Consider the following 20,262-nt stretch of genomic DNA (forward strand, 5'->3'; position numbering starts at 1 on the left):
TGAAAAAAAAAACTTTCAGAAACTTATACAAACCCTGAAGGAGTGTATTTGGCACAATAATACTTTGTCATACATCCAACTCGTTTTTTGAAACTTTGGCCATGTTTAGCATGAGAATGCAACTCTTAAACAGTGTAAATATGTCAGAATGTATGAAATAGCATTAGCCCTCCCCTTTAAAGCATACTGAGGTATTACCAACTACTGCGAATAATATCAACTCTTGTTAGGTGGTTTACATGGTGCTGTGCAACTGAAAATCAATAATCAGTTCAGAATAATTTACAGAACACTTTTAACAAATTAGTTTTTCCATGCCAGTGTTACGAAATGAACATTAATTGAATTATTAAATGTTAATTCCTACTGTTTTGTTACATTTATTGGCTGCTTTGCTTCTTCAAAAAACGATGTCTATAAAAATGTGACAAAAAACATCACAATAAAGCATTTAATTATCAAAAATTTATTGTGAAATTGTCAATTTCTTAAAAAAACAGATAGAACTAATACATTAAATACAGTTGAACAGTCAATCAGTACACCTGCATGCACACTGATATTTAAAATACTTCATATGAGGATTCAAGTAAATGTCATACTAGGTCAAACTGTCTGAAGTTATCTGTTGTTTATCGATGTGATCTGGCCAAGCCAACAACTCTCACTTAATTCTCATGGTTTGTTACCTTGTGTTGAGTTCCTATGCATAGACGGGCCCACTGGGCGTCACGTTCTCATCAGACGTTCTGTTTGATCAGAACTAGGGATGTCAAATGTATTGGAATGCTATTGTGCATGGAAATATGATATTATGCATAGATCATATTCCTCTGTTGAGCTCAATTCATTTGACATGAGCTGACAATGCAAACCAGCCCTCTCTTTTCAGCTTGTCCACCTGTCAGAAATAAAATAAAAAAAGTTTCCAAGCATGAGTATGTAATACAAATATCTTAAGTTTTAGATACTATAAGTATATATGTGAAGTTTTAGAAACTATATACAGATGAATAAAAATTATTTGCAATAAAAATCATACCTGATTCTCAAGGCTCTGGATTTCCACACTACCCAAACTTTGTGGTGAGAGTCTTCCAGTTGACCTGAGAAAACAAATACATGAAAAATGCCACTTGGATAGGTCTAAAAAGCAATACACCCATTTGGAAAATGCCTTGTAATCATCACAATTGGACTGAACAGTCTAGTCCTATGTGTTTCTGATCATATCTTGTAAGCAAATCTGTTCTCTTTTTATAACTCACCTTCGACTACTTGCACTGGGTTGTGGTGAATGGTTTCTCTCAGGAAGTGTCAAAAATTGCTCTGGAGTTAACCCTCTAACTACTGTAAAACATGAATAGTTGTCATATATCAGTTACTCTCATTCTGCACTGCAGGATCTAAGAGGATGCAAGTATCATTTAAAGAAACACACCTGTGTGAGTGCTGCTGGAGTGAGGAGGTACTGGGGAAATGGCAGGGGAAACTCTAAGGGAGTTTTCTCTCGGTTTCTGTTGTTCAATGAGCTCTAGTAGTTTAGCTCTTGCTTCGGCACTTTGGCGGTTCAGCTCCTGCAGTTTTTGTTCAATCTCCATTGTTGAGGATCTCTCTACAGAAATAGGCTGGACCAAAAAAAAAAAAAAAGATTTAAATGTAATAAAAAAAGCTCTACCTCCTTTAGAAGAGCAAAGTCCACTAAAGGATATAGAGCTTTTTCGCATTTGGCTCCTAAACTCTGGAATAGCCTTCCTGATAATGTTCGGTGTTCAGACACACTCTCTCGGTTTAAATCTAGATCAAAGACACATCTCTTTAGCCAAGCATCTCGTCTCAACCTCTCATAACCTTGTGCTCCAGTTATATCTGATCAAATGCACATTATTCTTAGCTTGGTTTGAACAGCAGCTATGCTAATTTTTGTCTATTTGCTTCTCTGTTTCTGCCACGGGATGGGAATCCCGAGGTAACTAGGAATTACACACGCTTCAGGCTGGATCCAGCCCTTATGAAGATCTGAGATGACCAAACACCAGAGAAGAGAAGATGCCAACCCCTCCGAGGACCTATGACGACGACAACCCCGAACCAACATACAAAACTACCAAATTTTCCTATAAGTTTGATCACAACATACTGTATAATCATTGCTGTTAATAATGTTAATTGTTTTTTTTGAATACACGTCATTAACTAACTGCATGATTTTTTTTCTGTACATATCTGCCATATGGACATCACCTTGACATAGTCACCAATAAAACTGATAAACTACTCCTAAATGTAATGTAGAAACTTTCATTTTCTGTGAAGCTGCTTTGCAATGATTGGTATCATGAAAAGCGCTATACAAATAAATGTGAATTGAATTGAATAAACAACCATATCCAAACTCACTGTGTACTATGCAAGCCTGTTTCTATGCATCAGCATAAACAAATATGCGAGGGAAAAAAAAAAGTCACAATAGAGAAATATAAAGTTGCAATTGTGAGATAATGGAGATATAGTTAAGAGCAATAAAGTCACTACTACAATTCAAAATTGTGAGATAAAAAGGTACAATTATGAGAAACTTAAGTCTCACAAATCATATGAGATATACACTAGGATTGTGGTCAGTATGATTTTTTTTAAAAATGAAAGAAATTAATTATTCTAATCAGTGAGAGTAAAGACTTTGCATTGTTAAATATTGTTTATATTTCTTGTAAATACTGCCACAAATATATTAAGCAGAAGATAATAAGAAATGCTTCTTGACCAAATCAGCATATTAGAATGATTTCTGAAGGATCATGTGACACTGAAGACTGGAGTAATGACTGCTGAAAATTCAGCTTTGCTCTCACAGGAATAAATTACATTTAAAAATATATTCAAATAGAAAACAGCTGTTTTAAATGTAAAATAATTTCACATTATCACTGTCTTGACTGTATTTTTTATCAAATAAATGCAGCCTTAGTAAGCATTAGAGATGTCCCTAAACTTTTGAACATTATTGTAAAGTCATATTTGTGAGATATAAAGGCACAACTATAAGTAATAAAAAGCTGTGGGAAAAATAAATTGATAAACAGTTGTGAGGAACTGCAGACTACCTTACTCCAAATCCACAGTATGTAACTAACCTGCTGTGGCTCTGTAGTGGGTGACACTTGTCTAACTATAGAACTAGTGGAAAGTCGGTCTGCGCTCTGCTCCCTTGATACTGAAGCTCCAGCTGGAGATGGACGGTGCTGCCCCAACTGGGCCCGGATCGTTGCGTTCTGACGTGTCAGTTCAGCGATCTCCCCTAGCATGGCATCCTGGGAGAGATCGTCCAGCAAAGGAGTGGGTCGTGGGAGGCTAGCGAAGGAGGAAGGAGAGATGGAGATGTCAAAGTCCTCCAGTGAACCCTGACTTGCTGTTGCTGCATAAGAGCCACTGTAGTGCAGCGGGGGTGCGTGCGAATGTGGATGACACGCTGGGAGAAGTAACAAAAATTCTGTTGAGTCATACTTGCATTGATAATTCAATCAGATTTGGGCAACTTCCTAAGACACAAATACATATTTGTAACCTTAGAAAACTCAATCATTAAATTTTGATTGTTGATTCATAAATGCTGGGCAGAGTGACAGAAAGTCAAATCAAACTATATATATATATATATTAATTTTTTTTTTTTACATTTTCTGAATAAAATGTGACCTAACAACTTTCCTAGTATTTTTTAATACATTGCTAAGGTGTTCTGAATATTTTACAAGGGTGTTGCTAGGGGAGTTCTGGACAATTTCTAGGGTCAGGATATTCAAATCAGATTTGTATGGGTCCAATTTTAATGTCTCTGTGGATTTTTATCCATTTTAGCATCCTCCAAAATATAGCATTTCAATCGTGAATATGAACAACAACAACAGTGATGCTTATCAGTGCTAAGCCCTCAACACTACAGGGTGTCAATTGACAGAATGAGAGATCTTGCTACACTTCAGACTGACCTGTGGCAGGCAGACCATCTCTTTGATGAGGAGGAGAGAGCAGCACAGCTGCAGAGACAAAGTCCTGTCGCTGTAGATCCTTTTCAGTACCGCCAGACTCCATATTTCTGCTTTCTACAGAACACAACACACTCTTCTTAATCACTGTGCCACTACAGGTTCAAATACATACTCAAGATAACCAATCCTGATATGCACTGGTAAGATACAACTTCAAAACAGTGGCAATGCAAGTTTACAGGTCCATGATCTATAGTTACTTTGAGCTGTGTTGTCTGTGATTTGCACTGTTGTGTGTGATTCTGCAGAATCTGGTCTTCCCACCACCAGGACTACAGCATCGAGGCGTCGCTCTAGGTCAGTTATCTGCTGCTGCAGCCTCGCCTGCATGGAAGCAACAACAAACATTTGAATGGACAAACGTGCAAATAATATCTGGATAACGTTGCTGAATGATAAATAGTTCACCTGCAGAGTGGTGCTCTCTTCCTTCAGTGTCAGTGACTCCACAGTCAGAGCGTCAATCAAAGCTCTCTGCTCCTTTACTTCCTCCTCTAGTCGTCTTCTCTCCTGTGCCTCCCTCAAAGCCCCCTCTTCTTTCTGTGTGCAAGTGATGCCAATGAGGAAGTAACTCATCTGACCAATTAAATAAAAAAGCTTTTGGATTTTACTTGTGTGCGCCCTTACTTTTCTAATATGACTGGCTAGACGTCCAAGTGTCGCCACTAAAGCCACAGAGAAGCCGGTGAGGCCTGGTCTCTGTTGCTGCGGTCTAGCTTCTGGTAGAGGATTCTGGTGGTCTAGAGAGTCTAGCTCAGTCTCCACGTGCTCAAGCATGCTCTGCAAAAGCTCCAGACTGGACTGGTTTCCTGCCAAAGAGCTTAACCCGGAGTTGTTCAGACCAGACGTATGTCCGGAACGCCCCCTACTGGCTTGAACTGACCTGCTCTTAATACCTGTAAAAAATAAAAATAAACCGGTATTACCAGTTTAGTCTGTATAATTTATGCCTACATACACACCTAAATACACTAACACTTAAAATAATTAATAATTAAAAAAAATAATCATTTTTTTAATTAACTGCATTAATATTATCGTTAATGTTATTAGTATTATTAATATTTATATTTTTTTATATTTTATATTTTTAAATGTTTTTTAAGTAAGTCTGTCAAGCTCATCAAGGCTGCATTTATTTGATCAAAAAACAGATAAAACAACAATGTTCTGAAATATTATTACAAAAATAAACAAAAATGTTATAACAAAATTTAAAAAAGGATTATTACATTAGTATATAATAAACTAAACAATAGTGTCTGATAACAGTGCCTCACCTGGTTGAGAGGAAGCAGGCTCTGGGTTCAGAACCTGGTTGACTAGCGAGATAGACTGGTTTACATCAGAATGAGTCTGTCTGGATTTTAAACGCTGTACAGCCACCGTGGCGTTGAGAGCTGGGCAAAAGAAGCATAGATATATATTTTTAAAACCAACAAAGTTCAACAGATTCATCTTGACATCACATCTAAACTGCAATGAGATAAAGAAGCTCATGCCTTCATTACCTGCCTGGTCTTCTCTGACTCCAGTATTACATGGTGTCTTGGGTAGCTCTTGCTCCGGATGGTCTGAGGCCCATGGAAAAGTCTCTGACCTACATTTATTTCTTTTTCTGAAAACAAGTATTTAAAAATGACATGCTAAAGACAATCAAAATGCATTAGACGTTGTTTGTTGAAGATAAATGACCAGTCGTTCACACCTGTGCATCACAGAGCTGAGGCGCACAGAGGCATCCTGGACTTCTTCATGTTCCTCTTCACACTCCTCCAACTCATTCAGGGCCTAGAAAAGACTTTATTATTCTAGGTTTTATTACAGAATAAAAGCTGTAGGTGGTGCTTATGTGTGAGTACCTGTTGATCCATCATAGACTGGCTGAGCAATGACAGCTGGGTTGGAGGATCAGAGTTTTGATGAACAGGAAGCTCAGAGTCAGAATCACAGGCAGGTGCCACAGTAATGGTGGGGAATCCTTAAACACACAAATATGTGAGTTTTCACAAGCACATTTACATAACACTTGTTAAATCAGATAATAGCATATCAGTTTATACTGCACAAGAGTCAACTACCTGTGCGTCGACGGGGTGCATCACGAAACAGGTCTTTTACTTTAGCCAAAGCTCTGTCTGACCGTGCAATGACATCCTGCAACTGACACTGATCTGAAAACACCTAAATAAATAGATTTTCATAACCTTTTTTGTTATCGGATTTGTAAAACGCTGGGAACAAAATGTTGGTATGAGCTTGTTTTAACCCTTGTAAAGCATACTTTTTTTTTTTTTGATATTGAACAGTTTTAAAATATCTAAACTTTTTGTTGAATATCATATTTGATACACCAGGCTTTTATGGCTCATATAGTATGATAAAGTGAGAACATGGAGCTCACACTTGAATATGAAAAAACACCTAAATTTTATTCAGTGGTCCAAACTGAGTTTACAAAATTGTGATTTGGTGCAAATGCTGATATTTATGCATAAGATATTTACAACAGTACAACACAATACATACATAAAAAAAATCATAAATATCAGTTTTGATTATATATCTCCCACTATGTCTTAATACGTCATATTTAAATGCTTAGTTTTATTATCAAAGCTCTGTAGCATTTATTGTGGGGGAAAAACATATAATCCAATGCATTACAATGATAATTGAGAGATGCACAAATATATGTTCCTCAAAAGCAATGTATCATATTTGATACTTAAATTTTTTAACATGATTTTTCGAAACAAGCAAACTGAAGTTGCTTAAAGGGTTAGTTCACCCAAAAATGTAAATTAGGCTGTGTTTTACTCACCCCAGAGGCATCCTAGGTGTATATGACTTTCTTCTTTCAGACGAATCCAGTCGAAGTTATATTAAAAATTATCCTGGCTATTCCAAGCTCTATCATTGCAGTCAGCGGGTGTTGCAGTGCTTCAGTCTAAAGAAGTTAAATAAAAAGCGCCCATCCATTAAAAAAAAAAAAAAAAAAAAAAAAATTCTCTCACACGGCTCCGAGGGGTGAACAAAGGCCTCCTATAGCGAATCGATGCGTTTTTGTAAGAAAAATATCCATATTCAAAACGTAATAGTCATTTGAATCTAGCTTGCGCTCACTGTTGTAAACGGAAGCAGTTCCGGGCGGATGACGTATGAGGTTAGCGTTGCGCATGAGCCGGTGAGTCTCGTGAAAACCAACGTTTGTTTACAGCAGTGTTTCACAACCCTGGTCCTGGGCGTCCCCCAGCACTGCACATTTTGTGTGTCTCCCTAATCAAGCACACCTGATTCAACTCATTAGCTCATTAAAAAAGAAACTCCAGGACTTGAAATGAGTGTGTCAGATAAGGGAGACATACAAAATGTGCAGTGTTGGGGGGGGCGCTCAGGACCAGGGTTGAGAAACACTGGTTTACAGGACCAAAAGAAGCAAAGTTTCCTTACTTTAGCAAAGGAAAACCAGTCTCCTCTTGGCTTATATCGAAATCCTCTGACATTCTTCTTCACAAATCCTCGTTTTGTACTTATAATTAGTGACCATTGTTTTATTTTGATCTCTCCGCTGCGTTTCCGCGTTCGTCACTTCTGAGCGGCGCATGCACAAAGCCGACCTCATATGTCATCCGCCCGGAGCTGCTTCCGTGTACAACAGTGAGCGCAAGCTAGATTCAAGTGATTATTACGTTTTGAATATGGATATTTTTCTTACAAAAACCCATTGATTCGCTACAGGAGGCCTTAGTTCACCCCCCATCCCCCACCCCCCGCCAGAGCCTTGCGAGACACTTTTTTTTTTTTTTTTATATGGATAGGCACTTTTTATTTCACTTCTTTTGGACTGAAGCACTGCAACACCTGCTGACTGCAATGATAGAGCTTGGAATAGCCAGGCCCATTTTTTATATAACTCCGACTGGATTCGTCTGAATTAAGAAAATCATATACACCTAGGATGCCTCGGGGGTGAGTAAAACACAGCCTATTTTTCATTTTTGGGTGAACTAACCCTTTTAAGCTCAGTAAGCGAAATCTGTGTATTAAATATGATGCAGTAGGCTTTATAGGGTTAAAACATACCACATTCTTCCCAGATTTAGTTTTACAAGCTTAATTTTGTGAGCTGTCTGCAATTCATACACGCCTCTCTGATGATGTTGAGTCGGGCTCTATCAAGTCCTGGAGGACTGGGTGGTTGGTTTTTCCTCCGTCTGCGTGTTAGAGCCTTTTCTTTTAATTCCCACTGCGCCACAACCCTATTCTGAGATCTGTGCATCTCATGACGTTGAGCCTGCGAGATCAATGTAGGGAGAAAAACTTCAGTAAATGCTTAAGAATATACTTAGAGCTTTCACAGTAAGCTCCTTACCAGTTCCTCTGGTGTGGCTTTATGCACTGAAAGATCGTGGACTGTGCTCTAAAAGAAAAGGAAAGGAAAACAGAGAAATTACAAGGCATCACTTCCAGAAAAGGATTTAACGTAACTGGTTACATGATGATTTCTCACCACCCATTCTTTCTTGGGTGCAGACACCTTCCTGGTTCGCACTGGTCTTTTACCTGCACCATATAAAGGACGGTTCATCCGCACTAAAGACATCTCACTGTAACAAACACAGGTGGCACCTATAGAAACAAACAATTAACTGCTGGACAAAACATGCTTTAAAACGATAAAGTTTGCAGTTGAGCAGGAATAGTTTTCTGTATGTTTAGAACAGAGAACCTTATGACAATCATTGTAAATTAACGTATCATTACGAATTATGAAACTTAACTAAATTAACCTTATATACGTGCTAAAATTCAAACACATCCTTGCTAACTACTAGCTAATCGTGTTATGCACAATGACCGACACAAGCTGGGTTAGTACTGACAAAAATATATATTTATTTTACCTGAAACTGTCAGAAAAACAATGGACTAAGATTTTACCGTTTGTTTTTGTTGGTGCTGTAGTAACAGAATTAAGGAAGGGTTGATCAGGACGAATTTAAAAGCACCGCTACAATTCATTTCAAAATAAAAGTCCCCGTGTTCTGTGACTATAAATTAATCCTTTTGCTCAAAAATTAGAATATTCAGAAAGATGAGAATGTCTTAAAAGGCTATATATGCTAAATATAGATAAACTAAATATTGTCTTTGTTCAATATAATTTTATTTTTATCACTTGTTTCACAAACAAAAGAAAACCAAGACCGTTTAATATCCACCAGAGTGCGCCGTCTACTTAAAAGTTACGTTGTTTCAGTGTAATACCAGATTGCACTACACTACGACATTAGTCTAGTAAATATTAATATTATTTAAACAGTCATTTCACTGTTGACAGTGGCCTATAAATATCTATAATATTTATTTTTGTATTAACATTATGCTCTTTATATTACTTTACAGTTTGAATGTAACATGATGTTCACTGTACATTATTTATTCTAGTATTATTTATATTAATGCATTAATAAAATGAAATTATTTTCCCCATCGGTTTGTTGTAGGATTGCAGCCTGTTCATATTATGCCTTTTTATATTTTATTTTACTATTGGAATGTAACATGTTCGTTGTACATTCATTTTATGTTAATATATTAATGAAATAAGACTAGGTTATTTTTCTGCTTGCTGTTGATAGTGGCCCATTATTCACACAAGCGATCTTTTAGTCCTAATTGCGGGCTCTAATGGATGTGAGCCACCGGTGAGCTAAATGCTTTACAATACGGCGTTTCCGTCCCTTTTGTGCTCAGGGAGATCCCCACGGGCACCGCTAAATACCCATCGCACAGAAGCCGCTCCTGAAACGCCCAGGGGCCCCGTCAACATACAATGACACTTGTTTGCACTGTGCAACTTGCGGAGAAGCAAAGAGTCAACTAAGGCACGGAACTGCGCATGCGCCGCCTGACGGGCAGGCAGTTACCCCCTGGATGAAGGAGAATTTGTCAGTGGGTCACTCTCAGTCTATCAATGCCAAATCCTCACTATGCACTGGTCCTGCTTAAGATATTGACAGCTGACTGCTTGGACCCTTTCGAAATCAGTTGTTGCAGTTGAGTGCTCTTTTAAATATTAATGAGCCGGACCTCCCAAAACTTTTACTGAAAGTCGCATGATATGGATTAATGTGGAAAAACTTCCTTGGCTGGTGAAAAAAAAAAATCGTGAGAACACACTGAGGAATCGAGCGTATGGATTACAAGTGAAGTCAGTGGTTGCTCCGTATCTCAAGGGAAGACATTTGAGAAGTGGCGACATGAAGAGTTGGATTGATGCAAAGTTTGTCTGAAGTCCTGGAGGTTTCTCGCAGGAATATGGGATATTCTGAATTGATGGTTTATGAGTATAAAACCCCATCCCTTATGGCTTTTATGCGTTTTCATATGTGTCCTCCTTACTTTCAGCCCGAAACAACGCTACTGGAAGTCTTGTGACGGCTGGGGGAAACAGTGGATACTTGTCTGGAGCAATTCTGCTGGATCTATTGAATTAACTTAGGAATTTCTCTGCCCAATGACATTTCCAAAGTCCTTAGTTGGTTCCTTTTTGCAGCGTCTCCTCGTTTTATTAGTTTCATTTACCGAGTCATTAACTTCGGTCTAGACCAAAGCCTGAGGTATTTTAGTCGCAGAGGTTTGTGACAGTATGCGGGGATGCACGGGATTCCCGATGGCCGTCTCGGTGGTATTAACACTTTTGACCATCATTAACGTGAAGGCGAGTGGAGAATATTGTCACGGTTTTCATGACGCCCAGGGCGCATGGAGAGACGGCTTTCAGTGTCCGGAGCGCTTCGACAGCGCCGAGGCCATCATCTGCTGCGGCAAATGCGAGCTCAGATACTGCTGCTCCAGCACAGAAGCTCGCCTGGACCAGGGCACATGTGATAACGATAAGCAGACACAAGACACCAACACTGGGAACAAGGACGAGAAAAATTCTGGGGCAGGTAAGCTGAAGTCTGCATTGTTTTCTGGTAGAGTAACTTCCTCTGTCTGAAACAAATTAGTCAATTATACCGTGTAATCAAATTGTACACCCGCTAAGTTTAAATGGTTTAATTCAATACGTTTTACATCAGCAGCAGCGTGTAACGTCTATCGACCCACTTAAATGTTTTGTGTCCCTCAGGCGTTTTGTGCGTAAAAGCCCCACTAAATGAGAAAGTTGGGTTGAGCTTCGTGTCCAAATGAGGTTACAAAAACGCTTAAGGTTAATGTTGTTTGAATGCTTATCTCCAAGAATCAATCTGAGAAGCGCTTATTTGGGACGGGCTCTAGTATTCCCGAACGAATGATTCTTATGAACAGGATCTTTTAGTGAATCTCTGAATCAATTGGAGCGGTTACTAAATTAATCGGACTCACTCACTGACTGAACCGTCATTTCCGACTCGAAATGTACTGTACTGTGTGGCGTTAAAGATACACAGTGGGCCTATGGGTTTTGTTGCAATAATACGTTTTTTTATCAATCAAATAAATTAATGCAAGAATAATTAATGAAGTTGTATCATTTTGAGTGCCATTTCTATTAATGGCATATCAATAAGTGGATTGTATTTATGCATAATTATTTCTGATCAGTTACAGCTGATTTATTGAAATCTGAAATTATATGATCATTTGTCAGTAGACTGTTGAGAGCTGTAAATGCAGTGGGATATTTATTCTTCCTCAAAAGTACTAATATAATCATTAGCCGGAATCGTGATAAAGAATCGGAAACGGAATAGTTCAATTACTGACGATTCGCATCCCAATATATATAAGGGTTAAATGTCATTGCTTATCCAGGTTTTGACAGCTGCAGTTAAATTGGCATCCAAATTGGCACCTAACCGTCCACTCACTCACAAATGGTAAATTGTACTGCGCGCGGTTATAAATAGCTGCAGTTTGTGTTTGTAGCAGTAACGAACTCCAGTCGTCCGGTTCCCCACGAGGATCAAGTTCAGACTTGACTGACCGGATCGCCAGTGCGGTGTGCTGACAACCTAGGTCAGGGTTCCTCAAATCTTGCCCTGGAGGTCCAATGCGCTGCAGAGTTTAGCTCCAACCCTGATCAAACTCAGCTACCTGTGATTTTCTAATGATCCTGAAGACATTGATTAGCATGCTCAGGTGTGTTTGATTAGGGTTAGAGCTAAACTCTGCAGGAAAGTGGATCTCGTGGGTCAGATTTGAGGATCCCTGACCTAGGTCATAAAATAACCCTCGCCGGTGCATAATTTCCTCTGACTTTGTGCAAGCTCAAAAACGTTTAATTCAACTGAAGTTCACAAATGTCCCCTCAGCTGAACCAAATTGGGGACGCTGGGGCTAGTTGTCACACTTTTTTACTCCAGTGAATGTTTCTCAGAGTAGGTTTATTTTTTCAATTTCTATTTAAACACATACTCTAACGTCTCGGATATTTCCACTGTTACTGACCCTAAAAAAGCAACAGTTGAACAAAATCACAGTATGGGGTAAGTTGTCACAACCTTGCTATTAAAGCACAATATAGACTTTTCGGCTAAATTTAAATAGTAAACGGCAAAATGTACATGAACTTGAATGTATGAAATGACAACTTATAAACCTAATAAATCAAATATTCTCCCCCGTATTGATACAAGGGTAGATTTGATGAGTTCTAACAACTACCTATAACCTAAAAAACAAAAACAACAAAATTAATGTTTATTATTATTATTTTTTTTTTTAAGAAATAAAGAGTTTTTAGGCTCTTCTAATGATGCATATCTGAAAGGCAAAAGGAAATGGTAGTCTGCTACAGCATGTGGGCATGAAGTTTGACAGAGCCTGTCTGGCAGTTGAAGACTTGGCTCCACTTGGAAAATAATGCAACAGGTGTGAATTCATGTCAAGGGGCCCCAAATCCTTTTAAGGACAGGTGAAGGGCTTTGCTGTCATCCTGTAGCAGTGAACTTCAGATCCACGAATAACATTCTTGATTTGACAAATTTAAATAGTAAACGGCAAAATGTACATGAACTTGAATGTATGAAATGACAACTTATAAACCTAATAAATCAAATATTCTCCCCCGTATTGATACAAGGGTAGATTTTATGAGTTCTAACAACTACCTATAACCTAAAAAACAAAAACAACAAAATTAATGTTTATTATTATTTTTATTTTTTTTAAGAAATAAAGAGTTTTTAGGCTCTTCTAATGATGCATATCTGAAAGGCAAAAGGAAATGGTAGTCTGCTACAGCATGTGGGCATGAAGTTTGACAGAGCCTGTCTGGCAGTTGAAGACTTGGCTCCACTTGGACAATAATGCAACAGGTGTGAATTCATGTCAAGGGGCCCCAAATCCTTTTAAGGACAGGTGAAGGGCTTTGCTGTCATCCTGTAGCAGTGAACTTCAGATCCACGAATAACATTCTTGATTTGACTATAACAATACAAATAAATCAGGTTTACATGTAGCCTACACAGTTTTTTCTTTTATCTTTAAAAAAAATATTTTTTTATATATGTTAAATTAAACGGATGCCATGGGATAAAAAATAAAAAGCTAATTGTGACTTTTTATCTCACAGTTATGTTTTTCTCGCAATTCCCAGTTCACATTTCGCAATTCGACATTTTTCCTCAGAATTCTAACTTTACAAGAATTTCTAACTTTTGTTTTTTTTCCCCGCTGTGGAATTAAAAATAAAAAAAGTAATGTCAACATTTGATCACACAATTCTGACTTTTTTGGACTTGCAAGAAAAAAATATCTGAATTGTGATTATCTTTAAAAAATATATTTTTTTATATATATGTTAAATTAAACGGATGCCATGGGATAAAAAATAAAAAGCTAATTGTGACTTTTTATCTCACAGTTATGATGTTTTTCTCGCAATTCCCAGTTCACATTTCGCAATTCAACATTTTTCCTCAGAATTCTAACTTTACAAGAATTTCTAACTTTTGTTTTTTTTCCCCGCTGTGGAATTAAAAATAAAAAAAGTAATGTCAACATTTGATCACACAATTCTGACTTTTTTGGACTTGCAAGAAAAAAATATCTGAATTGTGAGATAAATGTTGCAATTATCCCGTGGTGGAAAAACTTCCATAATTATCTAAATGATACAAAGAGTACAGAAATATATATTTTACATGTTTTAACAAAACTATTGTAAAATTCCTGGCTTGACTAAGTCGCCTTCCATTTCATTAGACACCTTTTGTTACCACTAACAGTTTGAATTATAACAAAAAGCATCTCTGAGAAACAATAAATCTATAGAAATAATTTGTACAACAGATTCTCTATTGTTTTTCCACACACATTTGGGTGTAACTGTGAATAGGGTGTTTAAAAAAAAAGGGTTTTTTCAGCTGCCAAAAAAGCACTGATTTTCAAAACATGCACACAAACATAAAGCTTGCCAAAATTCAGGTCATTTACTGAAAAATTCCAGTGTTATAGTAATAACGACCAAAAGAGCTCCTGTAAAAATGACTCCCCTGCCATTTTTGCACAGCAATCATGTCTTTGATTCAATAACGTTATAATAAATTGTTAAACAATGGTTGCATTTTTTAGGTTATGGCTTTTTTTCAGCTGCCAAAAAAGCACTGATTTTCAAAACATGCACACAAACATAAAGCTTGCCAAAATTCAGGTCATTTACTGAAAAATTCCAGTGTTATAGTAATAACTACCAAAAGAGCTCCTGTAAAAATGACTCCCCTGCCATTTTTGCACAGCAATCATATCTTTGATTCAATAACGTTATAATAAATTGTTAAACAATGGTTGCATTTTTTAGGTTATGGCTCTGTAAGTGAAATCTGTTTTGCTCCTATAATAAAGTCAAAAGCCAGTTTGCATGGCTATTATAGATGATTTGATTCAACTCAATTATGAGGGTGAGAGATTCTGACCAGATGCAACAAAGTAAATGCTGAAAGCTTCCCCCAGGCGATCAGGGCCCGGATTCACAAAACATTTGATCTGACCACTAAGAGTTCTCCTAATTAGCAGTAAAAGTTTTTAGCTAAAAGTTTTCTCTTAAAACCTATTCACAAAGCTGCTGAGACAAACTTTTACTAATGAATAGAGAGAAGTCTTAAGCTAAGAGTAAGGGCTGGGTTGACCTCGTTGCTATGGATGATGTCAGCATGCTTACTAACTATGCCCGCAGTGATTGGCTGATAGTCTCTTTCAGAGATTTATTCATAGAAATGTTGTAGGTTACAATATTATGTTGCTGTATTCAAATAAAGGTTTAAAAAAAAAAATGTTAATTGCCACATTCAAATAAAGATTTTAAAATGCAGGATAAGTGTCACTAATTAAACAAGTATATGTTCAGCTTATTGTCAGCTTCTTACATGTATGCTTCTCAAAAACAGTTAGCGGATATGCATATAAACAGCCTTTTAATTAACAGAGTAGAATAATCCTGACTGAAAGTAATACATGCAAACATTAAAAAAAAAAACTGGATGCAAGAACAGCTGTTACTTCTTGCCCAACTGGTTAATGAAAACAAGGATATAATCAAAGAAAAAATAGGAGTTGGGGTAACCTCCAAAACCAAAGGTGATACCTTTTTAAAAGGTCATTATCATCAAATGTTTCTAAAATGTTTATGATCCAAGGCAGCTTGCCAGCAACAGCCATTTTAGGATAGTTTGTGGCTTGGTTTTAGTGACTTAGGAGTCCTCTTCACTACTCCTATCGTTTCACAGATTTAGGAGATAGTTTTAGAGCTAAAACACTTTTGTGAAATACTCTTAGAGCAAAAATTTAGGAGTCTTAAATTTAGGACTGACATGCCCAGTATTTTAAAGATTTTCTCCTAAATCGGCGAGTTGTGATACATTTAGCCTTAAGATGTTTTGTGAATATGGGCCCAGATGTCTAATTAAGCTATAAAGGTCACTTTTAATGCAGAATTATCTGTCGGAAAAAGCATGCACACGGTCAGGTAGTTAAGGGCAGAAAGGTCAGCATTGGTTGCAGGAGATTAGAGAAGATCAAACCTGTCTTAATAAGTGTTAATGAGGGGCCCCAGACCCCTGGGGACGAGTCACTGGTGGAACATCCTGTCTTTCATTTTTGCTTCTCTCTCAGATCCCTTCATCTCACATGAGCCGGCAGGTTACCATCTGTGAGCAGGATGGAAACATGCGAGTGCTCTGTTCTCTGATTTACAGATGCACACGCATGGCATATTGTGACACATCAACAAGGTTCAGCAATGCTTTAGGCTTCAAACTTGCTTATTGTTATTTTTAAAGGTGTAAAAGTTACATTGAGCTCAGTCACACTACTGATATTCTAGTCTTCCTCATGGCAGTGGGGGTACAATTGCTTCGGATGCATACTGGAATTCGAAACGGATGTGTGCTTTCTGAGAAGGAAAAACATTGCTCAAGGGCTATATACAAACAAAACTCCTCAAAGTCCTCCCATGTCCAGCCAGCACTTTTCTCTATTTTTGACATTATGGAGGCCTGATGCACATTATAACATTACATGTCCTTGTATCGGTGGCAGTGAATACAGCTGGATGACCTAAATACATTATGAAGGTTGCATTACAAGCATCACATTTTAAAAACAAGGTATTAAACTGTACTTTGTGAATGATACCTCAGATCTAGCAGCTTGCTTGTTGATGAGATTACTTTTCTAAGTAATCTGATTGTCACCTAGTGGATGATAAAACAGGCAAAAAAAAAATCCCAAAGATTTACCCTGAAGCAGAAAGGCAATGCACATTTGAGTTGGTTCTTTAGATTTTGGCCAGTAAACTGCCACCAGTTACCCCAGACTGCGATTAATGATGGCAAATGTGCTAAAAAAAAATAAAAACAGCAACAATAATTTAAAATCTATACAAGCTTTGTTTTATCAGATATCATCTGAATGTGCGCTAGTATTTCCTGTACACAACAACAAACACAGCACGAGCCGTAATGTCTGATTTGCAAACAAATAACTCTTATGAACAGGTTCTTTTTAATGATTCAGTCAGAACGTTTCGCAAAACAGCCTTTAAAGGGGTCATATGATGCGATTTCAATTTTTCCTTTCTCTTTGAAGTGTTACAAGCTCTTGGTGCATAAAGAAGATCTGTAAAGTTGCAAAGATTAAAGTCTCAAATCCAAAGAGATAATCTTTATAAAAGTTAAGAGTCAGCCACACCTACCTAAATCGGCTCATTCTAACCCGCTCCCACATATCTACCTCACTATGTGGGAAGATTTGCATAACGCCGCCCAAATGTTCACGCAAAGAAAGAAGGCGTAACTTTTATTCTCACTGTAGTATTGTTGCTGCCGCCGCCATGTCGTGAAGACGCTGTGTGTTTCGTTGTGAAAGTGAAACTACTTTGTTTGGTCTTCCAAAAGAGAACGATATCGCTTCGTCATGCCTAGAGCTGATCCGTGCTGGTTGCTGAGGAAATACTTCAACTTCGCGCTGTTCACTGTGGACGAAGTGGAGTCCAGCACGGGGTCGTCACATGTGGTTGCCGCAGGCATCACAGTATGGTAGGGACGTAACATTTCCGTCACGCGCTTGAGGAATTCGGCCAATCACAATGCACTGGCCAATCAGAGCACACCTCGCTTTTTCAGACCGATGAGCTTTGTAAAAATCGTTTCAGAAAGGCAGGGCATAGAGGAGAAACAATAATGTACAGTAAGTGGAAAATAATGTGTTTTTTGAACCTTAAACCGCATAAACACATTGCATTACACCAAATACACAAAATAATGTTCTTTTTAGGAGCATCATATGGCCCCTTTAATTCACTTGTGATTTAGCGGTTTGCATCAGTGAATCATTCAGAGCTGTTACTGAGTTCACCTCACTAAGTAATTTTCTCTTACGTTGTCTTTAAAATGAACTGGGAAATGTTACTATAATGTGTACTTTAGTTTTGAAATGGCCCGTTCACAACAAAAACGATAATTATAGCGATAACTATAAAGTTTTATAGCGAAATCCACAATACAACTATAACAATAGCAACACAGAGGAATGAATCACTTGCAATCACTTTCAGAACTTTCCAGATGAAAGATCAAAACATTGTAAGCCAGTCGGAATCCACCCGACTGTAAAGAGCTCAAACATTTAAAGCGGCAGACGTCAAAACTGCAGCACGTGCTTATAATAAACAGAAAATTATCATACGCTGGTGTGGATGCTAATTTAGTACAGTTATCGTTCTTGGTGTTAATGGGCCATTACATCGGTCTGTTTACTGACGGGTTAAAATCACAACGTACTGTATAAATAAAGTAAAAAAAAATTACAACACTACTCAAATATTTTACAAACAAAATAAAAAGTTGTTGAATCTGAGAAACTTTGTGTTGGGTAACATGTTGGAGCTATAATCAACATAATTTAGTCCATCCAAAAAACCGAGTGACATTTATATGGCTCATACTCACCACACTTTTCCAAAAAATTTAAATATAAAATTTATCATTTAAGTAAATTAAGTACAAGTTTTACTTTACCTTAAATTCATATATCTTTTGCATGAGTTTGTCATAATTTTCCTGTTTTTGCTCTGCAGTACCCATCTACGTGCCCTTCCTGATCGTCGGCTCGGTCTTCGTTGCATTCGTGCTGGTGGGCTCCGTTGTTGCCGTGTGCTGTTGCCGCTGTCTCCGTCCCAAACAGGAGCCTTCATCAGGCGGCGGCTCAGGAGGAGGGTCCAGCAGCACCCGCGTCCTCGAGACGATTCCCATGATGGCCAGCACAGGTACTTCACGAGGCTCGTCCTCCCGCCAATCGAGCACGGCCACTTCCTCCAGTTCTTCAGCTCCACCCGCCGCTTCCCGTCCCGCACCCGCCCATCTGCTCCGCGCCCAGGCCTCGTGCTGCCTTCCGCCGGACGCCAGCGTCTACGTGAACATGCCTACCAACTTCTCAGTGCTTAACTGCCAGCAAGCCACTCAAATTCTTCCTCACCAAGGCCAATTCCTACATCCTCAGTACATCAGTTTCGCTCACCCTATTACTCCGGCTCCTGTCTTCCTAGATCCCGCTCAAGCGGGCTACCGCCCATTGCAGTCTCCGTTCCCTCCGCCAACCAGCGTGGCTAGTGTGGCCAGTGTGACGGGGGATCAGAAATACCCTCCAGTTACCATGTGAATGCAAATGGGACCAGGATGCAAGTCTGAATTGAAATCACAAGACGAACACACAAAGAATCAGTTCAGGGCACAAAATTGAGAGTCATGGCTTGCAACCTTCACAAATGAGACTCCAACTGGTGCTTTATCAAACACAACATTGTTTTATGTGATTTAAAGGACACAGCGCTTAAAAAATGACTGGATGTGTGTGTGTAACGTGCCTTGAAAAGTGCTAACAGTGCCGTTGTAAATGAAGCGCGTGTGTGTACATATGTGATGTATATTTGAGTTGTATAACCGTGCATGTGTGCTCTGTGCGTGACTGTATAGGTGTGTTGGTTTATGAGATGCAGTATGTGAAAATGTGTGTGTGTAGTGCACTATATGTTGTGTGTAATGGGAATCACAGGTGCTGTAATGTGAAAAACAGTCCTGGCTCCCTGTTGGATGCTTAAAATCTAGTGAAGTGAACACAGGACACAGACTGTGACGCTCCACCCTCCTGCCCACTGCAAAACATGCACATACAGTAGACACACACACACTAACACTTTCGCATATACACACTCACATTCTGCAGAACCAAAGTCATTTTCGCATTGCCGTGCTTTATCAAACACAACATTGTTTTCTGTGATTTAAAGGACACAGCGCTTAAAAAATGACTGGATGTGTGTGTGTGTAACGTGCCTTGAAAAGTGCTAACAGTGCCGTTGTAAATGAAGCGCGTGTGTGTACATATGTGATGTATATTTGAGTTGTATAACCGTGCATGTGTGCTCTGTGCGTGACTGTATAGGTGTGTTGGTTTATGAGATGCAGTATGTGAAAATGTGTGTGTGTAGTGCACTATATGTTGTGTGTAATGGGAATCACAGGTGCTGTAATGTGAAAAACAGTCCTGGCTCCCTGTTGGATGCTTAAAATCTAGTGAAGTGAACACAGGACACAGACTGTGACGCTCCACCCTCCTGCCCACTGCAAAACATGCACATACAGTAGACACACACACACTAACACTTTCGCATATACACACTCACATTCTGCAGAACCAAAGTCATTTTCGCATTGCCAAG

General features: G+C 38.5%; 2 protein-coding genes across 4 annotated transcripts; one reads left to right on the top strand and one right to left on the bottom strand.

Moving 5' to 3' along the window:
- Positions 1–500: 500 nt before the first annotated feature.
- LOC107584965 (spindle and centriole-associated protein 1-like) lies at positions 501–12,126 on the bottom strand. 3 transcript variants are annotated; one of them, XM_016271753.1, is made up of 18 exons: positions 11,919–12,126; positions 8,566–8,684; positions 8,428–8,475; positions 8,203–8,349; positions 6,134–6,236; positions 5,915–6,033; positions 5,761–5,843; positions 5,564–5,670; positions 5,333–5,452; positions 4,680–4,948; positions 4,461–4,592; positions 4,253–4,376; positions 3,993–4,106; positions 3,138–3,472; positions 1,442–1,628; positions 1,269–1,350; positions 1,043–1,106; positions 501–901 (listed from the first exon to the last, which is right to left on the bottom strand). In XM_016271753.1, exons 2-18 carry the CDS (start codon positions 8,656–8,658, stop codon positions 848–850), a joined length of 2,181 nt encoding a protein of 726 aa, XP_016127239.1. In that variant the 5' UTR covers positions 8,659–8,684; positions 11,919–12,126; the 3' UTR covers positions 501–847. The 3 variants fall into 3 exon arrangements, with proteins under 3 accessions (XP_016127239.1, XP_016127237.1, XP_016127238.1); XM_016271751.1 differs by lacking the exon at positions 11,919–12,126 and adding an exon at positions 8,997–9,114; XM_016271752.1 differs by lacking the exon at positions 11,919–12,126 and adding an exon at positions 8,997–9,003 and having other exon boundaries at positions 8,566–8,662.
- Positions 9,682–19,762, top strand: LOC107584966 (protein shisa-2-like). Its single transcript, XM_016271754.1, has 2 exons — positions 9,682–11,011; positions 18,622–19,762. Exons 1-2 carry the CDS (start codon positions 10,708–10,710, stop codon positions 19,200–19,202), a joined length of 885 nt encoding a protein of 294 aa, XP_016127240.1. The 5' UTR covers positions 9,682–10,707; the 3' UTR covers positions 19,203–19,762.
- The last annotated feature ends 500 nt before the right edge of the window (positions 19,763–20,262 follow it).

The sequence above is a fragment of the Sinocyclocheilus grahami genome, unplaced genomic scaffold (genome assembly GCF_001515645.1).
Source record: "Sinocyclocheilus grahami isolate Dianchi unplaced genomic scaffold, SAMN03320097.WGS_v1.1 scaffold65.1, whole genome shotgun sequence".
NCBI lineage: Eukaryota > Metazoa > Chordata > Actinopteri > Cypriniformes > Cyprinidae > Sinocyclocheilus > Sinocyclocheilus grahami.

Excerpts from the sequence above, each read along its gene's own strand:
- LOC107584966 (XM_016271754.1), top strand. The coding sequence starts at position 10,708 with ATGCGGGGATGCACGGGATTCCCGATGGCCGTCTCGGTGGTATTAACA. Across the intron at positions 11,012-18,621 it reads CGAGAAAAATTCTGGGGCAG|TACCCATCTACGTGCCCTTC; the intron begins GTAAGCTGAAGT and ends TTTGCTCTGCAG.
- LOC107584965 (XM_016271753.1), bottom strand. The coding sequence starts at position 8,658 with ATGTCTTTAGTGCGGATGAACCGTCCTTTATATGGTGCAGGTAAAAGA. Across the intron at positions 4,593-4,679 it reads TAGCCAGTCATATTAGAAAA|AAAGAAGAGGGGGCTTTGAG; the intron begins GTAAGGGCGCAC and ends ACTTGCACACAG. Across the intron at positions 4,107-4,252 it reads CACAGACAACACAGCTCAAA|AAAGCAGAAATATGGAGTCT; the intron begins GTAACTATAGAT and ends TGTGTTCTGTAG.